Consider the following 17,831-nt stretch of genomic DNA (forward strand, 5'->3'; position numbering starts at 1 on the left):
AGTAACCTGCCACTAGATGTCCTCATAGTTCTATTGTTTTCTTACGTGAATTATGAACACAAAAAAATACAATAAAATAAACTTGTGGGAATGCTACCAGCAGTAGCATGTTTATTTCATTGAATAGGAGAACATTTCTGATTTTCCCAACCAAGTGTCTAATTACAAGGCTTGACCCAACATTTGAATTTTATATGACTTTTTCTGGGTAATGTATTTTTGTTTACAAAAACAAATGTCCTATGTAGACATTAAAAAATGAAACAAATTGAATAATCCCATGTAATTTATTTGATACGTTTAAATATGACCATATCATAACTAGATGTATACTGCCAGAATCTTGGGAGCAGTACTGCTTTTGTACCCATCAGCAAGGGTTCCCAGCTTTATAAATGGATAACAGGTAAAATATTGTGTCAGACACCATGGAGAAGAGCACCTCCCAGGCATATAATTTATTGCAGTATTATTCCTCTAATTTGTTTTTTTAAATTTATTTTTAAACTTTTATTTAGGTATATATATGCGGATATTCATATTGTAACATTAATTATTCGGCACTAGTATGTAAAAAGGAAAATAAAATAACGACATTAAATTTGGCACTTGTATGTATTTAGCAAAGGGAGAATGTAACTGCTGGTAGCATTCTGTATATGTGAGGTTTATTAAGAACCATTAATCTCTGAGGATTTAGGGTTGGGTTGCGTGTGACATCATTTCAGTCATGTGACATCATTCAGTCTTGTGTCTCATTCCCTTATGTGTTATCTCTGACTAGCATTACAACATCCTGTGCTGTTTCAGAATGTCCAATGAAAAATATGCACAGTAATGGAATCCAGCATGATCTTGAATATATCACAGTTTCACTGCTCTTGTGTGTGATTGCTTATACTGTTTCACCCCTGACAACAGCTGAAACGGTTCCTTATTAAGGGTCAAACCACTCTGCTGCATGCTAACGATCGCTAATTCCAAAAAAAAAAGAAAAAAAAAGAATTATGCATGGTCTTGTACGAACAACAGTCCCTGAGGTCTTTGTTTTAAAGTCATGTCTTGTGCCCTTTTCCCTCCTGAGAAGGGAGCTTAAATTGGCCACTTAATTTGAGTTCATTTCTGCAAATGAAATTCAAAAAGCCCCCTTTCCCCCAAAGATTGTATTTCTTTATAAAGTGCCAGAGCTGATTACGGTCGGTTTGTGAATCGGCACCATGAGAATGAATACCAGAGACTGTTCCTCCCGAGCCTCTGGCTGTTTCACAAAAGTGTCCCTGTGTTTCCCAGGCATAGCCGTCCTGTTTCCTCTCAGCTGCGCTGAAAACACGCAGTATCTCAGAAATACGAGGGAGTCTGCTCAGTGCTCAGATTATTCCGTTATTCTTTGATTAAATAACGCCTGGATTTTTGTCCTTAACTTTGACTCAGTTAAATGTAAGATGTCTGCCCATCTTCACGGGTTGCAGAACTCTTAGAAATTATGGACATCTGCACTCAGCTGTGTATTAAGGGTAAATGTAAATGGCAAATTGCATCCAGGAAAAAAGCATCTTCAAGGACTAATGGTGATTGAATCTAGGAAAAAAGTATATTTGAGGAGAAGTGTTGCTTTAATCCAGGAATAAGTATCATAGTCTACAGAAATACTGATAAAGTCTTTGTATGCAAGAATGTGCAACTCATTAGCATATCGTTTTAAGAATTCTGTCTAGATTTATGATTTCATATGAAAGCAATCGATATCAAAGGTACGATAAGCTGCATATAATGTGTAGATAAAAACATATATGTCAATAAAAAAAAGACATGTTGGAGTAGCCAAAGGGGACACTGTTGTGAAACAACAGTGATAAAGGTCTCTTCAATCAGGACGTAATGCAGACTTGTCCTTCATTTTGTATGAGCCAGTGTTTTTTTTCCTAATGACGCATCACGTGTAGACTTAGTCAGTTGATCGAATGAGCCAAAAGTAAAAGGCCTGAGTGAAAAGGCCTAAGACACGAGCACTTTGTTCATAGAGGAGAAGGACAAGAGCACTGCGATCTGGGTTGAGAGCGGGCCTTTGTGTAGAACGGAATGTATAGCGCCATGCCATGGACGGGGCTGCTGCATGATGGGAAACAGGTGTGTGCTCCAGGAGGAGCCGAAGGAGAGATCCTGAGAATGGGGTTTTCTGCTGAAGACATCACCCATCCATCCCCCCCTGAATGTGCCCCCCCCCCCCCCACCCCCCCCCACTCTCATGTTTTCAGCTCTTGACCTGTCGGTATTAACATGAATGGCCTTAGAGCAGAGCTTGACCCTGGAGACCCTATTTATTTCCGAGCCATGAGGTGCAATGGAGAAAAAAATCCTTGCCAATTAACAACTTTCTTAGTATTGTTATTTTCTGAGACTGTTCTTGTCATAGTGCTACTGTAACATGCATTTTTCTGTCTTCTGAGAAAAAGATCAGGCATTCAAAAATGTGCATTTAAAAAAATATTCTAACAGTGCTTTTGCAATGGAAATGAATCCCACTGCGTTAGAGGATGCAGGGTCCCCCTGACATTTGACCTCTTAAAAAAAGAAAAAGAAAAAAAGAAGTGATTCTCCCAGCAGGGGTCAAGCCTGTGAAAGGCCTCTTCTAAGGCCTGCACTTTCTCCCCTCTGAAGAACATCCCGACTTCCCCTGGTCCAGCTTTTCCTTCTGCCATTAACCAGCTTTTCCTCTCCTCTCATCCCAAACCCCCGACTGTAGCCAAGATGTCCATCTACAAAAGAATGAGGCTGGCATGTTGTTTTGATTGCGGCCGTTGCGATCGAGACTGCGCGTGCATGTCAGGCAGTGTACATAGTAACGTGGACACCCCCCCGAGAGCCTACCCGCTTTCCTCTGTCTCTGTAAATGACTACTCAGCCAGTTTACGTGCCTGTAAGTCCCGACACCCAACACATGCCGTTCCGTGTCTGTGGCGTGTTGCGTGACATGTGACGTCCTTCATGTGCTGTGCGTTGTGAGCTGAGCATCCACAGTTTTTGTGTTAATTTGGCAATTTCAAACGGGTTTATTTAACTACGATTTGTTTTTTAGTGCTGTTGTTTTTTTGGGATATTTTTATTTGGGTGCCAGTGGTGTGGCTTCGTGCTGCTTAAGTAGGTCTTAGATTCGGCTGAAGCATGCTCTGTCAGTGTTGTGCTGGTGATGTTTGGTGTATAAAGTATATTGCCTAATGTTTGGTAAAAATGTTGTTCCTTGAAAAGAAAATGCATATATTTATTTTTCTTGCTTTGGTTTGAGTATTGGGACTTTTTTCTTGCTCCACGTTTGATCTCTTACAGTTTACTGGATTTGCTATCATTTATTTATTTATTTATTTATTTAACATGTCAGTGCGTTCTTTGTTTATGGATTTCCTTCTAAGTCCTCTTTGAATGTTGTTGGGAATAGAAGATTTTAGGATGTCCATTCAAACAGTAAGTTATTCTGTTATTATTCTACAATATAATCATTTGAAACAGCAGTGCAAGTTGAATTAATTTAGTATCTAGCATTATATTTGTTTTATTGGCATTTTTGATGCTTGAATTGTAACAATAGCCAGCTAACTTGTATCTAGCCAAATAACGTATTTGGAATATTGTGTCAGGTCGATAGATTTATCTGAAATTGTGGTATAGCATTGTTGGCAGAGTTGTCATTGCTCAGTGTGAGAATGTGTGGTAGACACTGGTTTCTTATTGGCACACAGTACAGATTTATAAGGATGAATAAAATGTGTCACCGGATTAGTTGGTCAGGACTACAAGCTGGTTTGCATTCTCTTTCCCAAAGACGGTATCCACTATGTTGCCAGTTTAGCAACTTTATTCATCTTTTTCAGGTATCCCAAGCAACATTTACTCAGAGTAGCAATAAAATGCTATGACCTTTCAGGGTTTACCTGGTGACTGTGTCTCTGAGAAGCTAGAGGGTAGCTTTTTCATATGGCAGGCCTAGCTTTTAACCGTAGGCCGACACTCTCCTGCAGTGCTCAGATAATGTTGTCAGACCTCTCGTTTAATTGATTCTGCCATTATACTGTAAGGCCATTTATATGGGAGGCTGCAGCTCACAGATTTTAAACTCTTATTTTTTGCTTACAGTGAGCGAAGTGTATTTTCTCTAAGCGACCTTCTGAAAAAAAAATTTAAATGAAACGCGTGCAGTTTGGTTTTTTACACGATAACATCCTGTACACAGAGAATATATTTTGCAAGAGCCAAATAAAAGGGTAATTTGTAACGAAGTTCGCCAGTTGAATTTTAATATATTTGCTTTTAATTTTATTGGGAAGCTTCTTCCACAAGGCATGAAATCAGACTTGAGCATGACAGATTCTGATGCAATCGCGATTATACTGCAATGCTATGACACTACCTGCTGTAGTTTTATTACCCCCGGTGTGAATTTAAAAGATAGGCCATTGTTTTTCTCTTTGTAGTGTCACAAAGTGAGATCACAGGTCCTGTGTTCTTGCACTTGGCTTATGCCCATTTGAGAATCCAGCGCGTGTAAAAAAAATCTTTTTGTCTCCGGATCAAAATGTTGAGTCACAGAGATGGAAAAGTAGACATTCTCATGGAAAAGCAGGTCTGTGTATATTTTTATTTTATTTTCCTTTTTATTTTGAATCTCCATGGACTTTGTCCCGCCCCCCAGCCCCTCCGGGGTTTTCCGCCGGGGTCAAGCGGAAGTGACTACTGCGGCAGGCCGGGAATGTTTGGAGCAAACTGGAGAAGACGCCATTTTAGTGGTGCGGAGGGAGTCGAGCGTTGTGCCTTATGCGGGCTGACATGGAAATTATGTTTTCGTTTTCATTTCTTGAGTGCTACTGGTTGTCACGAAACTCGGGCTGACAGTTCCTTACCACCAGGCAGCCGAGTCTCCCTCTCCCCTCCGCGGTGCGGGACAGATGCTAGCCAGTTAGTCCTCCGACTCGTTCCGTGCCCCGCGATCGCAAGCGACAGATGCCAGGGCCAGCGTGGGTCCTGTTTGAACATTTCTGTCACCATCGCAGCCCTGAGCTCCGGCTGTGACCTTTATCGTATGAACTGGGATGAGAGAGCGCACTAATGAACAGGCCAGCTCTTGATCCTGAGCAGGCTCGGAGCAAATTCCGCTAACTCTGACTCCCCTTTCCCCAAGCCCGTCTGCATCAGAAACACGCCCGCCATTTCCCTGTTCAGAGCCTGTGTCGTTAGGCCTTTTCATTCCGAATATTTGGCCTGTTGGAGAATCTTTCGTCTAAAAAGTAAAGGTTTACACTTTTGAGGATTACATTTTGGTAGAATAATTGGATCATGTGTGGTGATGTTAAAAAATAAAATCATTCTTATCTTGAGTTGTGTATGTTCAATTAATTATAATTTCCAAATAACTATACTATATGTGGAAACATGCTCATTTAAACAAATAAATACCTTTCTTTTGGCAGTCCAAATGAAGGCAGCCAGTGCGTTTTTGGTACTATAATGAAGCAGGTTTTAGGTTTGTAGGTTGTGTTGAGGATTCGGCCTCTGCAGTTCGTTCTCCCTCTGCGTGTGTTAATTAAAGCATTCATTTATTAACCCTCATTCTTTCTGGCATATTTTCCTGTCTTGCAGGCACCCTTCTCAGAAGTGTTTTAATACTAACAGGTTTTTTTTTCTCCCCACGTTGCCAACTTTGCGTTTGCTATTTGTCTGCAACATTTTCCTCCCTGTAACCAGTCATTTTTTTTTTTTTTTTTGCATTTTTCTCAGCTAAAAATAATTATAATGGATATATCAGATCAAGTAAGTTATTCATTTGTTTCTCTTTCCTTTCTTGTGGTGTGTGTTTACTTTCCTTATGATCCCCTTTCTGTTTTTATCATATCATGCTTTTATTTATTTATTTATTTTTGCTTGAAATCCACTGTTATTCACAAGTAATAACAATGGGCTCTTGGTGCAAATGTGCCTTAGCATTGGCTACATGCAATGCTATGTATTGTTCCTGGATTCAGGTTTATATTGTGTGGTGGTGTTTTGAGCAGTAGGTGGTGCTGAAACTCCAGGGAGAAATGTGTGTAGGTACAGTGTGAGGTCTAAATAAAACGTGTGTAATAAAGATTTCAGTTTGAGTAGCTTCAGCATCACTCACTTTTCACTCTACCGTGGCCATACAGTAAGTTTATGTTTACATCATTATGCAGGTAGAATCTTTGTCAAGAAAAAGATCTTGGTTATTTTTGACATGCAGTGCAATTTTTATTTTTCTCAGATTAAAGATTTCCCCTAATGCATTGCTTAATATGTTCTTAAAGTACTCAATTATGTATTTGTTATTCATATCTATACATTTGTGTTTGCATTCGTGCAATACACTTAATCTCTTTTTGTTATTGTATAGTTAATTGTATTTGTTAACTTTTTTGGCAATAGTGCATGAAAGAAACTCTAGAATTATTTTTTTTTTTAGAAGAAAGGTTATGGTATAAAACACATTGCATGCTCTCTTCATATTTGAAAACCTATTTTCATAATGCAGTTGTAAAAATAAAAAAAAGCTATTCCACAGAAGCATTCATGGGCGATACAGGAAAGATGTACAGATCTAAATGATGTTATTATATATTTAATTATATTATTCTCCCGGTGTACAGCCCTGCTAGATAGGAATCGCATTACAAACATGTCATTAGATGTTGGGAGCAGGAGGAGACAGTTGCCGTCTGGATTACTGTAGATCCGCGGTAGAGCTGCCACACTGCATGCTGCTGAAGTAGCGCTGTGTATCTCTGACAAGGGCCAGATGAACCCCAAAGTTATCAGCACGGGGGTTTAAATCTGTGCGGCAGCTGACGGGGCCCATAATCATCTTTATATTGCTCAGAGCTAGTTTTGGGAAAGGGGGGGGAAACAGATTTCTTTTTTTTTTTTTTCCCTCGATGCACGGGCCAACAGCCTCTTACCTTTCATGCAGCCACCAGATTTGAATTACAGTGGCAGTAAACCTATGCAATTTGCTATGAGGTGTGGAGCTGGGCTGGTGGTTGTTGTTTTTGGATCAGATACTACCTATACATTGTGCCTGCTAGTGCACTAAGGAGCTTCTGTATGTCACTGTGTGCTCACAACACAGGTGTCTTTTGTGAGCTTGTTGTCTTGGTTTAACTAAGGGGCACTCCAGGCTGGATTCACCAGCCTCCCAATCTGCAGCCTTCCATAGGTAAACAGGTGAATGGAATAAGTAACCATAGAGACTTGTACCCCCAGTGCACAGCCCTGTAGCATCAAGCCTACTGTACTATTCGCCCTGTTTACACAACCTTGCGTGATTTTACGTCAATATTGTTTTTATGGGACCAAGTTTTAACAGGGTCGTGGCTTGTGTGATAGAATGTGTTCTCGCGTCTTTTGTGATGAAGGGAGAAATGGTTCTTTCTCAGTTCTGTACTCTTCCTTTTTTTTCTTTTTTCTGACAATGCGCGGTGACTTCTGTTCTGTCATGACTGTTTTTCTTTGTGGGGAGAAGAATAGGGAAGGAACGGGAGCAGTCTTTTAATTAATTCATGGTTATTATGAATAGCAAAGTACGTGTCATATCCAACATTTCAGTTTAAGTGTACACCAAGTGGTTAAGTGGTGTTTAATAAAAATGAGATGTCTTACTTGATTATTAAAAAGTGACAGTATCTTTTATGACACAACTAAGTAACTTTCAGACCGTAAATAATGGTTGAAAAGGAAAATAAACCGCAGTAAAGTGAAATTGACATTATTTTGCATTTAATCGCATGAATTGTTGGTCTACCTTATAGAATTTTTTTTTTTTTTTTTTTTTTTTTAAGAATCAAAGGTACAGCTCAGGCCCTTTAATGTTTTGGCAGAACGTCCCAAGAGCAGCGTGCTACATTAGCGCCCGTTACTGAGTAAAAATGTTTTCACGTTGGCAGGATCTGTGATCGGACAGTTTTGTGGCGGCGCACTTCCTAGTGAGCCAAAATATGGCTGCGTGTGTTCTCTTGTTTATATTTTTTATTATATATATATATATATATATATATTTATTTCATTTGTGTTTTGTTGTTTGGCAGTTAAGGATGAAGCTAGGCCGACTGATCAGAACTGCTTGGTTAAAGTGGGCGTGGCTAACGCTAGCGCTGGCGTGGCTAACGCTAACGCGAGCGCGGCTAACGCTAACGCGGTGCACAGAGCCAGGCCCTGCGGTGCGGCGGGCGAGCCGGTGCCCCTGGTCAATAACCGCAAGGGGAGCCTGCTGCTGCCCGCGGAGCCCCCGCTGCGGCTCGGCTTCACCAGGCCCCGGGAGGCCGGCCGTCTACTCAGGGCCTGCAGCCTGCCCGTCAAATACCGCTACCCCGCGCGCGGTCACGGCACACGTAGGTCCCCCCTCAGCTGGCCGCGGTGGCGCCGCTGAGCATGCGTGTGGCGGAGCATGCGTGTGGCGGTATGCTGCAGTTGGGGAAGGTGCCGCATGCGCACGCAGTTACTCACTAACGACCCCCCCACGTGTGTGACTGTGACCCCCCGCCTTCCTGACCAACCTAAATATGCTACAGAGCGCACTGGGGGAGGACAGGCCCCACTGCAGGTACTGTTTCCCCCGGAATGTCGGTGTTAAGTTGGGGGCAGAGTTTACGTGTGTTCACACTAAAACCAAAGCATGACTCTTATTTTACATGGCGTATCACTAGTCCTGTAAGCTTAGTGTTTGTGTCTGGCGTGCCCTCTCTCTAATGGCCCTTTCTCCTGGTTGGAGTCACAGTCTCTCCTTGCACACAGGGCAGCGTTGTGATTCGCTGTGCTGTAGGTATAATGGCTGGTGGTTGGAAAGTGCTGTACTGGCTCTCCAGGATGTCAAACGCTCCCCGTTTTGTGTGGCCGCGGAAGTTGTTCCGCCGTAGAGTAACTGACTGAAGGGTCAGTGGGCCGTCCATAAATCACCCCCCGCCCCCCGCCCCCCGCGCGCGTGGACCGGGCCTCATTTACAGAGCCAAGGGCAGCAGGCGTGAGATTAAGCAGGTCCAGCAGCCTGAATGCGTTTATGGAGCAGAGCGGAGGACACAGGTTTCACACCGACACGTTTATGGCCTTGTGTGCAGTTTCATTTCAGAAAAATAAATAAATAAAGGGTTATATTTCAGTGTATTGAAAGTACTGAAAGATTAGAATGTGTTTATACTTAGCCTATTTAATGTGAATTTATATACAGTATGAAATAGGTACTTAAAATAATAAAACAACTGCATGTTGACTAATTGTTTGTTGAACACGTGCCTGTATGTTCACTAATACCAGAGTTTTAAGTGCGAATTAATGTGATTTTAAAAATAAGAGTCATTTCTTCTGTAAATCTGTTTTATCAGTATAGAAATGTGCAGGGATGTTACTAGGTGTTTTTAAGGATGTTAGTTTTTTTTGGAAAATGAGTTGCTGATACTACGGCAGAATATTCTGAAAACCTTGTGTATAAATTCTATTCTCCATGGTCTGAAGTCTGTTTTTATTTGAATATTTGTGGAGCCTTCTAGTTTTGAGTGTAATTTCTGTGGTTTGCTCAATGACAAATTGATTGTTCTCTTACCATAAACGTGGATGTTGCCGACAGCGTTTTGGATAAAGTTTTGAAACTCAGTAATGGGAAGAATTGGTAATGCAAAAGAAAGGGGCTTTGTATCAGGTGGAAAGAGTGTGATGCTTTGCAGGGAAACACATGAATAATACATTATATTATTTGATTTTGGAATAGTGTTGTGCTGTAAGTTTGGATGCTGATTGCGCAGTCAGGTGACACATTGGACTGGAAGACCAGAGCGGGTTTATTTTTCCACCTGATTGAATTACTTGTCTGAGCGTATTATTTGGCAGACATAGTGTAACTGACCTTCTCAGCATGTTTGGCGAATTAACTAATAATATATGTGGTTTTTATTAGTAAGCTGGCGTTTTTTTCCTGTGCTGTTTCAGCATGAGCTGGGCATCCTGGGTAAGGCCTGTGTGTGCAAACAGGCCCTAAACAGAGTGATTTTTGGGTTTGTGATAAAGGCCTCTATTCATTTCACTCAACCCAAACCCATTAGGTCATCAGCGTACGATAACAAACTTTACTGAGTTACTTTCTCCTTTATTTTTTCTGCAACGCTTTTGGTTGTGCTGTTGCTGCCAGTAGCCAGAAATGTTGTGTAAAGATGAAGGAGGGGAAAAACCAGCACGGGCAGAGAGTTTAATCAAAGCCTACGGACAAACCTTAAGTTTAATACTGTGTTTGAATAGAGGCCGTTTGAGTAATTTTGCATTTTAAGAGAAAGCCGAAATGTCAGTTTATGCTGTCAGTAACTTTCTGCGTCAGACCATGTCTACTGACAGTGGGGGCCTGCCATATTTGAAGTTGGCATGGCGATGGCATCTCAGAACACAAATGCACTAGGGCACCCTCTCATTCTGATGGAACAGCACTTAGGTACCTGTAAAAAAATTTTTTTTAAATAGTTTGTGGATGGTGTGGCCAGGCACAAATGGCACTCCATGTTCCCGTCTTGCCCAAATTAATCCATTTCCCTACTAACGTGATTTGAGAGTGTTTTTGGAGGGTTCAGGGGTGGGGCTGGGGGGCGGGGCGGGGCAGGGCCTTAGGCTTTTCCATGTCAGGTTTGAGTTTTGGTTTCGGTGTTCTTTAATGTGTGATCTCCGTTCCACGCTGCAGTCCCGGCCGTTGACCATGTGACCTTTGCGTGTGTTTGCAGTCGAGGAAGAGCATCCATCAGCGCTCTCGCCCAAAAAAAAGCAACGCAACGGCGGCATGAGGAACTCCCCAAACTGCTCGCCCAAAATGATGAGGTAAGGAGACTGCTTTGAGGAACTCTCACAGGCTTCAAAATGAGACACGGAGAATGGGTTGTGTGTGTTTGTATGTGCGCGTGTGTGTGTGCAATGGTGTGTGTGTGTGCACGTACGTGCATATGTGTGTGTTTGTGTGTGCATGGGCGTGTGTGTGTGTGCATGGGCATGTGTGTGTGTGTGTGTGCACGTACGTGCATATGTGTGTGTTTGTGTGTGCACGTGTGTGTGTGTGTGTGTGTGTATGTCTTGGGTAGAGGCGGGTATGGGTGGAGAGAGAGACAAGGGAGAGCCCCTTTAAGGCTGAAGCGTTTATTCTGTCAGCCTGTCAGCAGTTAATGACAGAGCTGAGATATTTCTGTCACGAGGAAGACGATGAAAAGCTGTTTGAGAAAAATACTCTGGCTGTAAAGCCTCGGCCGCCACCCCGGTCCCGTCCGCGTGTCCTCCTTAAGCAGCAGTGGCACTAATGACAGCGGCAGCCAATCAGAGCGGCTCCTGCAGCCACAGCGCCCCGGGTCATTCCTCTATTGTGGGAGTCCCAGAGAGTGCCGCGCCCGGTACTTAGGACCGCCGCGCGCGACGTAGCGTCCCAATCAAAAACGAACTCAGATATTACCTTCCTCTTATCCTGTCCCGCGGAATCAGGCTGCCGCTAATTGATTCTGACTGATAAAAGGAAGGGAAATGCAACACATGTGGCCGCGATGTGAAGTATAATAAGCACGGATATAAAAAATGCATTTGAGAAGTTGCGCTCGGAAAATACGGGGCTGCAGGCAGCGTGTTCTGTAGGGCCGTCGACAGCCGAGCCCCTTCCTCTGGAAACAGACCCGTGTGTTTACGCCATGACCTCTCTGCGTATAAATACGTTGTTTATTGAAATCCCAACCACTATATAGCATGAATACAGTGATCAGTGGTAAACACAAACTGAAATTCATTTAAGATATTGTTTTGAATGAATTTAAGTACATGTAAAGGAGGCAGTTAAATTTTATGATACTGTACGCAGATCTGTATCTGATTGTTTTAAATATGAAACCAGGGATTGTTTGGATATCTTTAATTTGTCCGATTACTGTAGTGGTTTTTAAGAAAAAGCGATACACAAACTAGTTTGAAAAAATGTCTGGATTTATCATATTGCCCAGGCAGTTATGATACAACAAAGTTTTTCTATTTTTGTAATTGAACTGGAACATTCAAATACATATAACATAGATAACATAGCATGTTATTGTCTTGCTTTAGTCTTTTTTGATTTTAGGCCAGTCTTCTTGGGGGTTTTTGAAGTAAATTGATTATTAAACCATTCCTTAAACGGACATGTTTTTATGTTTTCTGTGTTTTATGTACGTTGGGGGAATAATGACATGGCGAGCCTCACACCAGTGTAGTCATATATATTATTTAAGGCTCCACAGATGTGATAAAGGACTTGAAATAATCCCTTTCATAAGATATATTGTTTTACCAACCTCCAGGGGTTCCAAACCATTAACCATATAAAGGTTTCTTGCCTCTTGAAATATATTACACCAGAGAGCTTTGTGCAGAATGCCCATGGTAAAACTCAAAGGAAACAGCCATCTTCTCAAACCAAATATGTGTGTGTATGTGTGACTGTGAGAGAGAGTATGTGTGTGTGCATGTGTACGTATGTTTTCGTGTGAGTGTGTGTGTGTGTGCGCGCTGTGTTTCCAGCTATCTGAATGTTTGTAAAGATATTAAGTGTCATCCCTAAACTTTAAGGAGAAAATCTGTTTTGTGCAAAGGGGACCATCCCCACTTGCCATGTAATGAATGCATCTTGTCTTTGATCTCTGAGTTATAATAATTATTGGGAGTTATTTACAGTTTTGGTGTGCTTCAAAGCGGTGTCAGAGTTTCACTGCTTTAGGGCACTTCTGTATTCTGAGGGCTCTTGGGTACTGAGATGACAGGTCCTCTGTACGAGGTGTAGGATGTTTTTTTTTTCTTTTTTCCAAGTCATAGCCCTCAGCTAAACATCAAATTACCAAACATAGACCTGCCTGCTTCTACACAAATACATTTCCTGTAGATATATTATACCATATATATTAAATACTTCAGTGTTACAAGGTGCATTTTATGCACGATAGAAAGTGATTGTTTGAGGTAGCCTTAGGGATACTTTATTCTACAAGCAGGGGAGGAGAAAAACAGTGTATATTGTATCAAGTAAGGTTTTCACAGGCCGCGGAGCCTCAAGGCCTTTGTAAATAAGTAATGATCAACAGATTGGCTGTGGGTTTTTGAAAAGCATGCCTTTGTCAGTTTGCATGATGGGGGAAATTTTCAAAGCGAAGCCCGCTTTCATTGCCTGCCGAAGAGGGATTGAGGGAGCGGGCCCGTCCCAGGCCGGCCCGTCTGCCGAGCCGCGCGCGGGAAGAGCTAAACGTCTTTTGAAAAATCAACCGAAAGCAGAGCAGCTTTGAGGGGAATTTTTTACCCAGAATTCAGCTGCTTCTCTGAGCCTTGCTGTGTGAATTTGTGCATAGAGCAGCTTCACACGTATTCACTGTAAACATGAATCAGAAAGTGTGTGTGTATTCTGTAAAATGCATGTGCTACGTACACACAAAATAGGAAATAAATAAATAATAGTGATTTTATTTAGCAATTCTGATGCATGAATACTAATACAAAGGTGATATATTCATGTAATGTTTTAGATAAATATTTAGATAAATTAGGTTTCTTCAGTCATTTTGGAGTCTGGTGGTGTTGGTTGTGTAAACACAAATAGTGTGGGACCTGAAAACAAAAGACTGCACAACTAGGAAGACTGGCTGTTTGTGTGTGTGTGTGTGTGTGTGTATGTGTCTGTGTGTGTGTGTGTGTGTGTGTGTATGTGTATGGGTGTGTGCGTGCGTGCGCGTACATGTGTGGGAGGAGGGTGCGGGGGCAGGGGTGAGGTGAATAAACAGCCCAATAAAACAAGCCGCTACATAAATAAAGCGATTCCCCCCGCCCCCGCCCCGCCAGAGCAGCGGGTCCCGTCTCGTTCCCGCGCACAAAGAGGAACTCTTCTCCTGAAATTAACTCTGTTCCCCGGGCCCCTGCGCCGGGCCCTGGGACGCGTCTAATTGCGGGACGTCGCAGCGCATTAGCTCAGATCCCCGCGCCGCCGCCGCGGCACACGCGTGTCACGTCCGCTTCCCCGGAGCGCGTGCGATCCGCGGCGGCGGCGGCGGCGGGTGACAGCCCGTCACGGCTGACAGTCTGTGAAAGATAGCTGCGCTGGCAGGAGCGCCCAGCGCCCGTCTCCGCGCTGACGGGATATGGAAGTGACAGAGGTCCTGGGAGTGAGTGCGGAAACACGGAGCTCATAATGAAATATTCAGCCGGGGTGTAAAAGCACTAAATGCTCGAGCTGTTATTAGCACCTGCGCCTGCTGATTTTTTTTTTGACGCGGTTTAAAAGAAACAAAACCAAAAAAAAAACTTGATATTTGGTCATTTAAAAGGAAAGTGAAATGCACACGGGTAGGTGGGGGAGCAGTAGGGGTGTGTGTGTGTGCGTGAGCATGTGTGTGTGTATGTGTGTGTGTGTGTATCATTATTTTGTATTTGTCAGGTAGCAGAGCAGTAGTAATCAAATTAAATGTGTCTTTTCTCAAATTCTGTAGTTCTTTCGTGCATTTGTCCACTATTGATAAATATTACACAAAATGGTAAAAACGTGCTTCTTTAAAGTTAATTCACGATACGTTATGTTTTATATAATACATACAGTAGTAAGGACTTTGCTGAACCAATTGGTAAAAGACACCATTGTGCAGAGTACAGTATATACAACATATCAGGGATATATTAATCGGTGTGGATTTTCTTCAAGTTTGTGTAGCATTATACACTGGAGATCAACATAGACTCAGGAATAATTATCCAGCAGAACTGGATAAATAAATACATCCACATAACCCAGTATCCAGACATATAGCACAGTCACGCGGCCCTCGTGGATGTGTGCAGAATAACGCACTTAACAGCAGACGCGAAACGCCGTTGTTCCACTTCAGGAAGCAGCCAAAGCACTTCCTGTTAACCGTTATGGATTGTAAAGGGTGTGCATACATATTCCACACACTGTAAGAACCCCTGATAGACTGAGGAGGAGGCCCCAGTTTGTCTGCTTTTGGCTCAGGTGACAACATCCGTCACCTCTGGAAAAAACAGTGCATCGGAGCCAGGGTCATTAAAAGACTTAATCAGAGTTAAAACAGGCGCTGGCCTTCCACACAGCCCATTAAAAGCCTGGCTTTGTTGTGCTTCTCGTTGATATCCAGGTCATTAGCGCTGACGCTTTTGTTTCTGTGTGGGGTGGGGTTGGGGGGAGGTGGGGGGCGGGGGGGGTGGGGGGTGGAGTACGGGGCATGCTAAAGGAGGGAGACGGTTCCCTGAAGCCACTTTACTGAAAGCGGGCTTCACAGTCTAGCCTTAGGCTATATTACCTTAAAGGCAGCCATTTTGACCTGCTCTTCTCTGAGCCTGAGGTGATGCAGCTTTCCCTGACACCATCATACATACTTAAACTGCTTCTTTAGGTATAATTCAGAGAGCGCCTGTGTGGGTCAAAGAGATTCATTATTGATGGACAGAGGAAGATAAGAAACGCATTTTGTTTCTGGGTCTGTTTTCTACAGTTCAGATAATCGTATTGATTATGGAAAAGGAATACAGAACATTTGTTTAGATACTTTTTAATATCTACTCTATGCCAAATACAATGAATGTGATATTATGTGAGGATAACTCCATGATACAAATAGTGCACATATTTTGCAATGTTCAGTTAAATGAAGATTGCCTTTTGGCATAAGACATCATATTAACACTGTGTATGCTATGCATTTAACTGTCCTCAACATGAATAGTATTTAACCACAACCTAAAATAAAAATAGTGCATTGTTATGGTTTATTGAAGGGTTGTGTCCTGCTTAAAGACCTAGCCTGGTAACCCCGAGGTCATAGGCTAAATTCCATGGTACTTAACCAACACGGTTTCAGTAGAAACCCAGCTGTGTGACGTTCAGCTGTATGGGAAGCATGTTGGTATCCATGTGGAAATGTACAGCATATCAATTGTGATGATTTGCATTTAAATTAAATGGGGAACTTAATAAAAGTAAAGACAAAGAATAAAGATATAGAATGAGAATAACAAAAGAATGGGACTGTGAAATAGAGAAAGAAATAAAGTGCTTATTTGCATAAATTAGAAAGGCTTTGTCTTAAGGTTTCACACCTACAATCTTCTGTATCTTTCAGACAAAGTGGAAAATGTAAACTGTATAAACCATGCCTGTGGTAATAATGCAGTAATGTTCAATAATGTATGTATGATAGATTGTTCCACCCCCCCATTGCTTCTGGATCATTGTTTACATGTTAACATGAGGTATACAATTAGTTGTTCTTTAATGAACAGCCAAAATTGTCCTGTGGGATCATTGTATTGTATTTGCTTTTGGATTTAGTTACAGAGAATTGGCGTTTTGTATTGCTGTATGTGTGCTGTTAGGCTTTAAATAACAGAACCCTGGGCATAAAGGTGTACCTGGTGAAGCCGCCATCACCCTCGCTGGTGGGGCCTTCTTTATGGTCAGAACCAGACCGCGCTGCTCCTGCCTCTGACATAAATGAGCCTGTTTGGTCTGTGCCTCAGAACCAGACCGGGCTGCTCCTGCCTCTGACATAAATGAGCCTGTTTGGTCTGTGCCTCATAACCAGATCGCGCTGCTCCTGCCTCTGACATAAATGAGCCTGTTTGGTCTGTGCCTCAGAACCAGACCGCGCTGCTCCTGCCTCTGACATAAAGGAGCCTGTTTGGTCTGTGCCTCAGAACCAGACTGGGCCGCTCCTGGCTCTGACATAAACGAGCCTGTTTGGTCCTGACGCAGCACTGAAACTTTAATGGCCCTCAGTTTGGAGAGCAAAATGCGATTGGGCAAATCGCTGAAATATTTACAGTGCGGCCTGTTAGAGCCTTTATGGCGGAGAGCGTGGCGTCAGGAGCTGTACGCGGTGAAGGCGCGTGATTGGCCCTCTGTTCTCGTGCCGGTCAGTCGCCGTGGCGCGGGGCGCTTTCCGTCCCGTCCTGTCCGCTTCGCTGCTGATGCTGATGTCAGCGTTCTGATGACTCCGTGTTTGTGGCAGTCTGAGAGATGGATAGTGACAGGAGGGAAAAAAACAGAAGGAGCCGTTTCATTTCATTTCTTCAGTAACTGAAGCGATTTGTTTACATCTCACACATTTTTAATATCATTACAACAATAACATGTGTAAATATTGCAGCTTGTTTTAAAGTATTTGGTCTTTTTGTTTAAAAGTCAGTGATTACAGTATTTACAAAGGCAGTATTTTAAGTGTTTTGTTGTAGTAAAGTTGTTCTTTGCTGTGATTTTACTGGATAAGTCTTGGAGATATTGAACTATCAAATGAATATGAAAAATGAAAACGAAAGAAATATATAAATATATTTGACACTACAATACAGATTTTTCTTTTTTTTGTCTGAACAGGCACGACCCCTTGCTCATTCCAGGAAACGAGCAAATCGAAAACATGGACGTGAACGTGAAGAAGTACGACTCCACAGGGATGTTCCACTGGTGTCCCTCCAAAGACATCGAGAAGGTTATCCTGGTGGGTACGGGGTCAGGGGTCATGGGAATTGTGCCAGTCTTCACACACTGCCACGGAGAAACACAGCACAGTACGGCAAATGCTGACATGTGGCGATGTGACATTTAAGAACATAATCGCTCATCTCCTGCCCTGTTTCTACAATCCGCCGTGCTTCTTCCATTGTTTATCAGGAGCCTGAAACCACGCTTGCTGTTAGTTTCGTTGTATTGTGCATGTATTTTATTTTATCCAGTTCACACAAAATAATTAATTTACTTTAATTAGCAAAGTCCCTCATTATCATTTCGTCCCGTTTCACTGTTTTCT

General features: G+C 42.5%; 1 protein-coding gene across 24 annotated transcripts in view; it reads left to right on the forward strand.

Moving 5' to 3' along the window:
- The window catches only part of LOC118219574 (calcium-activated potassium channel subunit alpha-1), a 172,936-nt gene that overhangs the window by 130,859 nt on the left and 24,246 nt on the right, over nt 1-17,831 (forward strand). For 14 of the 24 annotated variants that reach the window (XM_035402823.1, XM_035402824.1, XM_035402830.1 and 11 more), the window contains 3 exons: nt 2,744-2,917; nt 10,752-10,845; nt 17,399-17,522. In XM_035402823.1, coding sequence (XP_035258714.1) covers nt 2,744-2,917; nt 10,752-10,845; nt 17,399-17,522 — 392 coding nt within the window. Of the gene's footprint in view, nt 1-2,743; nt 2,918-6,011; nt 6,021-10,751; nt 10,846-17,398; nt 17,523-17,831 lie in introns of all 24 variants that reach the window. The other 10 variants (XM_035402831.1, XM_035402832.1, XM_035402839.1 and 7 more) reach the window with 2 other exon arrangements.

This window comes from Anguilla anguilla, chromosome 2, assembly GCF_013347855.1.
Source record: "Anguilla anguilla isolate fAngAng1 chromosome 2, fAngAng1.pri, whole genome shotgun sequence".
Classification (NCBI taxonomy): domain Eukaryota; kingdom Metazoa; phylum Chordata; class Actinopteri; order Anguilliformes; family Anguillidae; genus Anguilla; species Anguilla anguilla.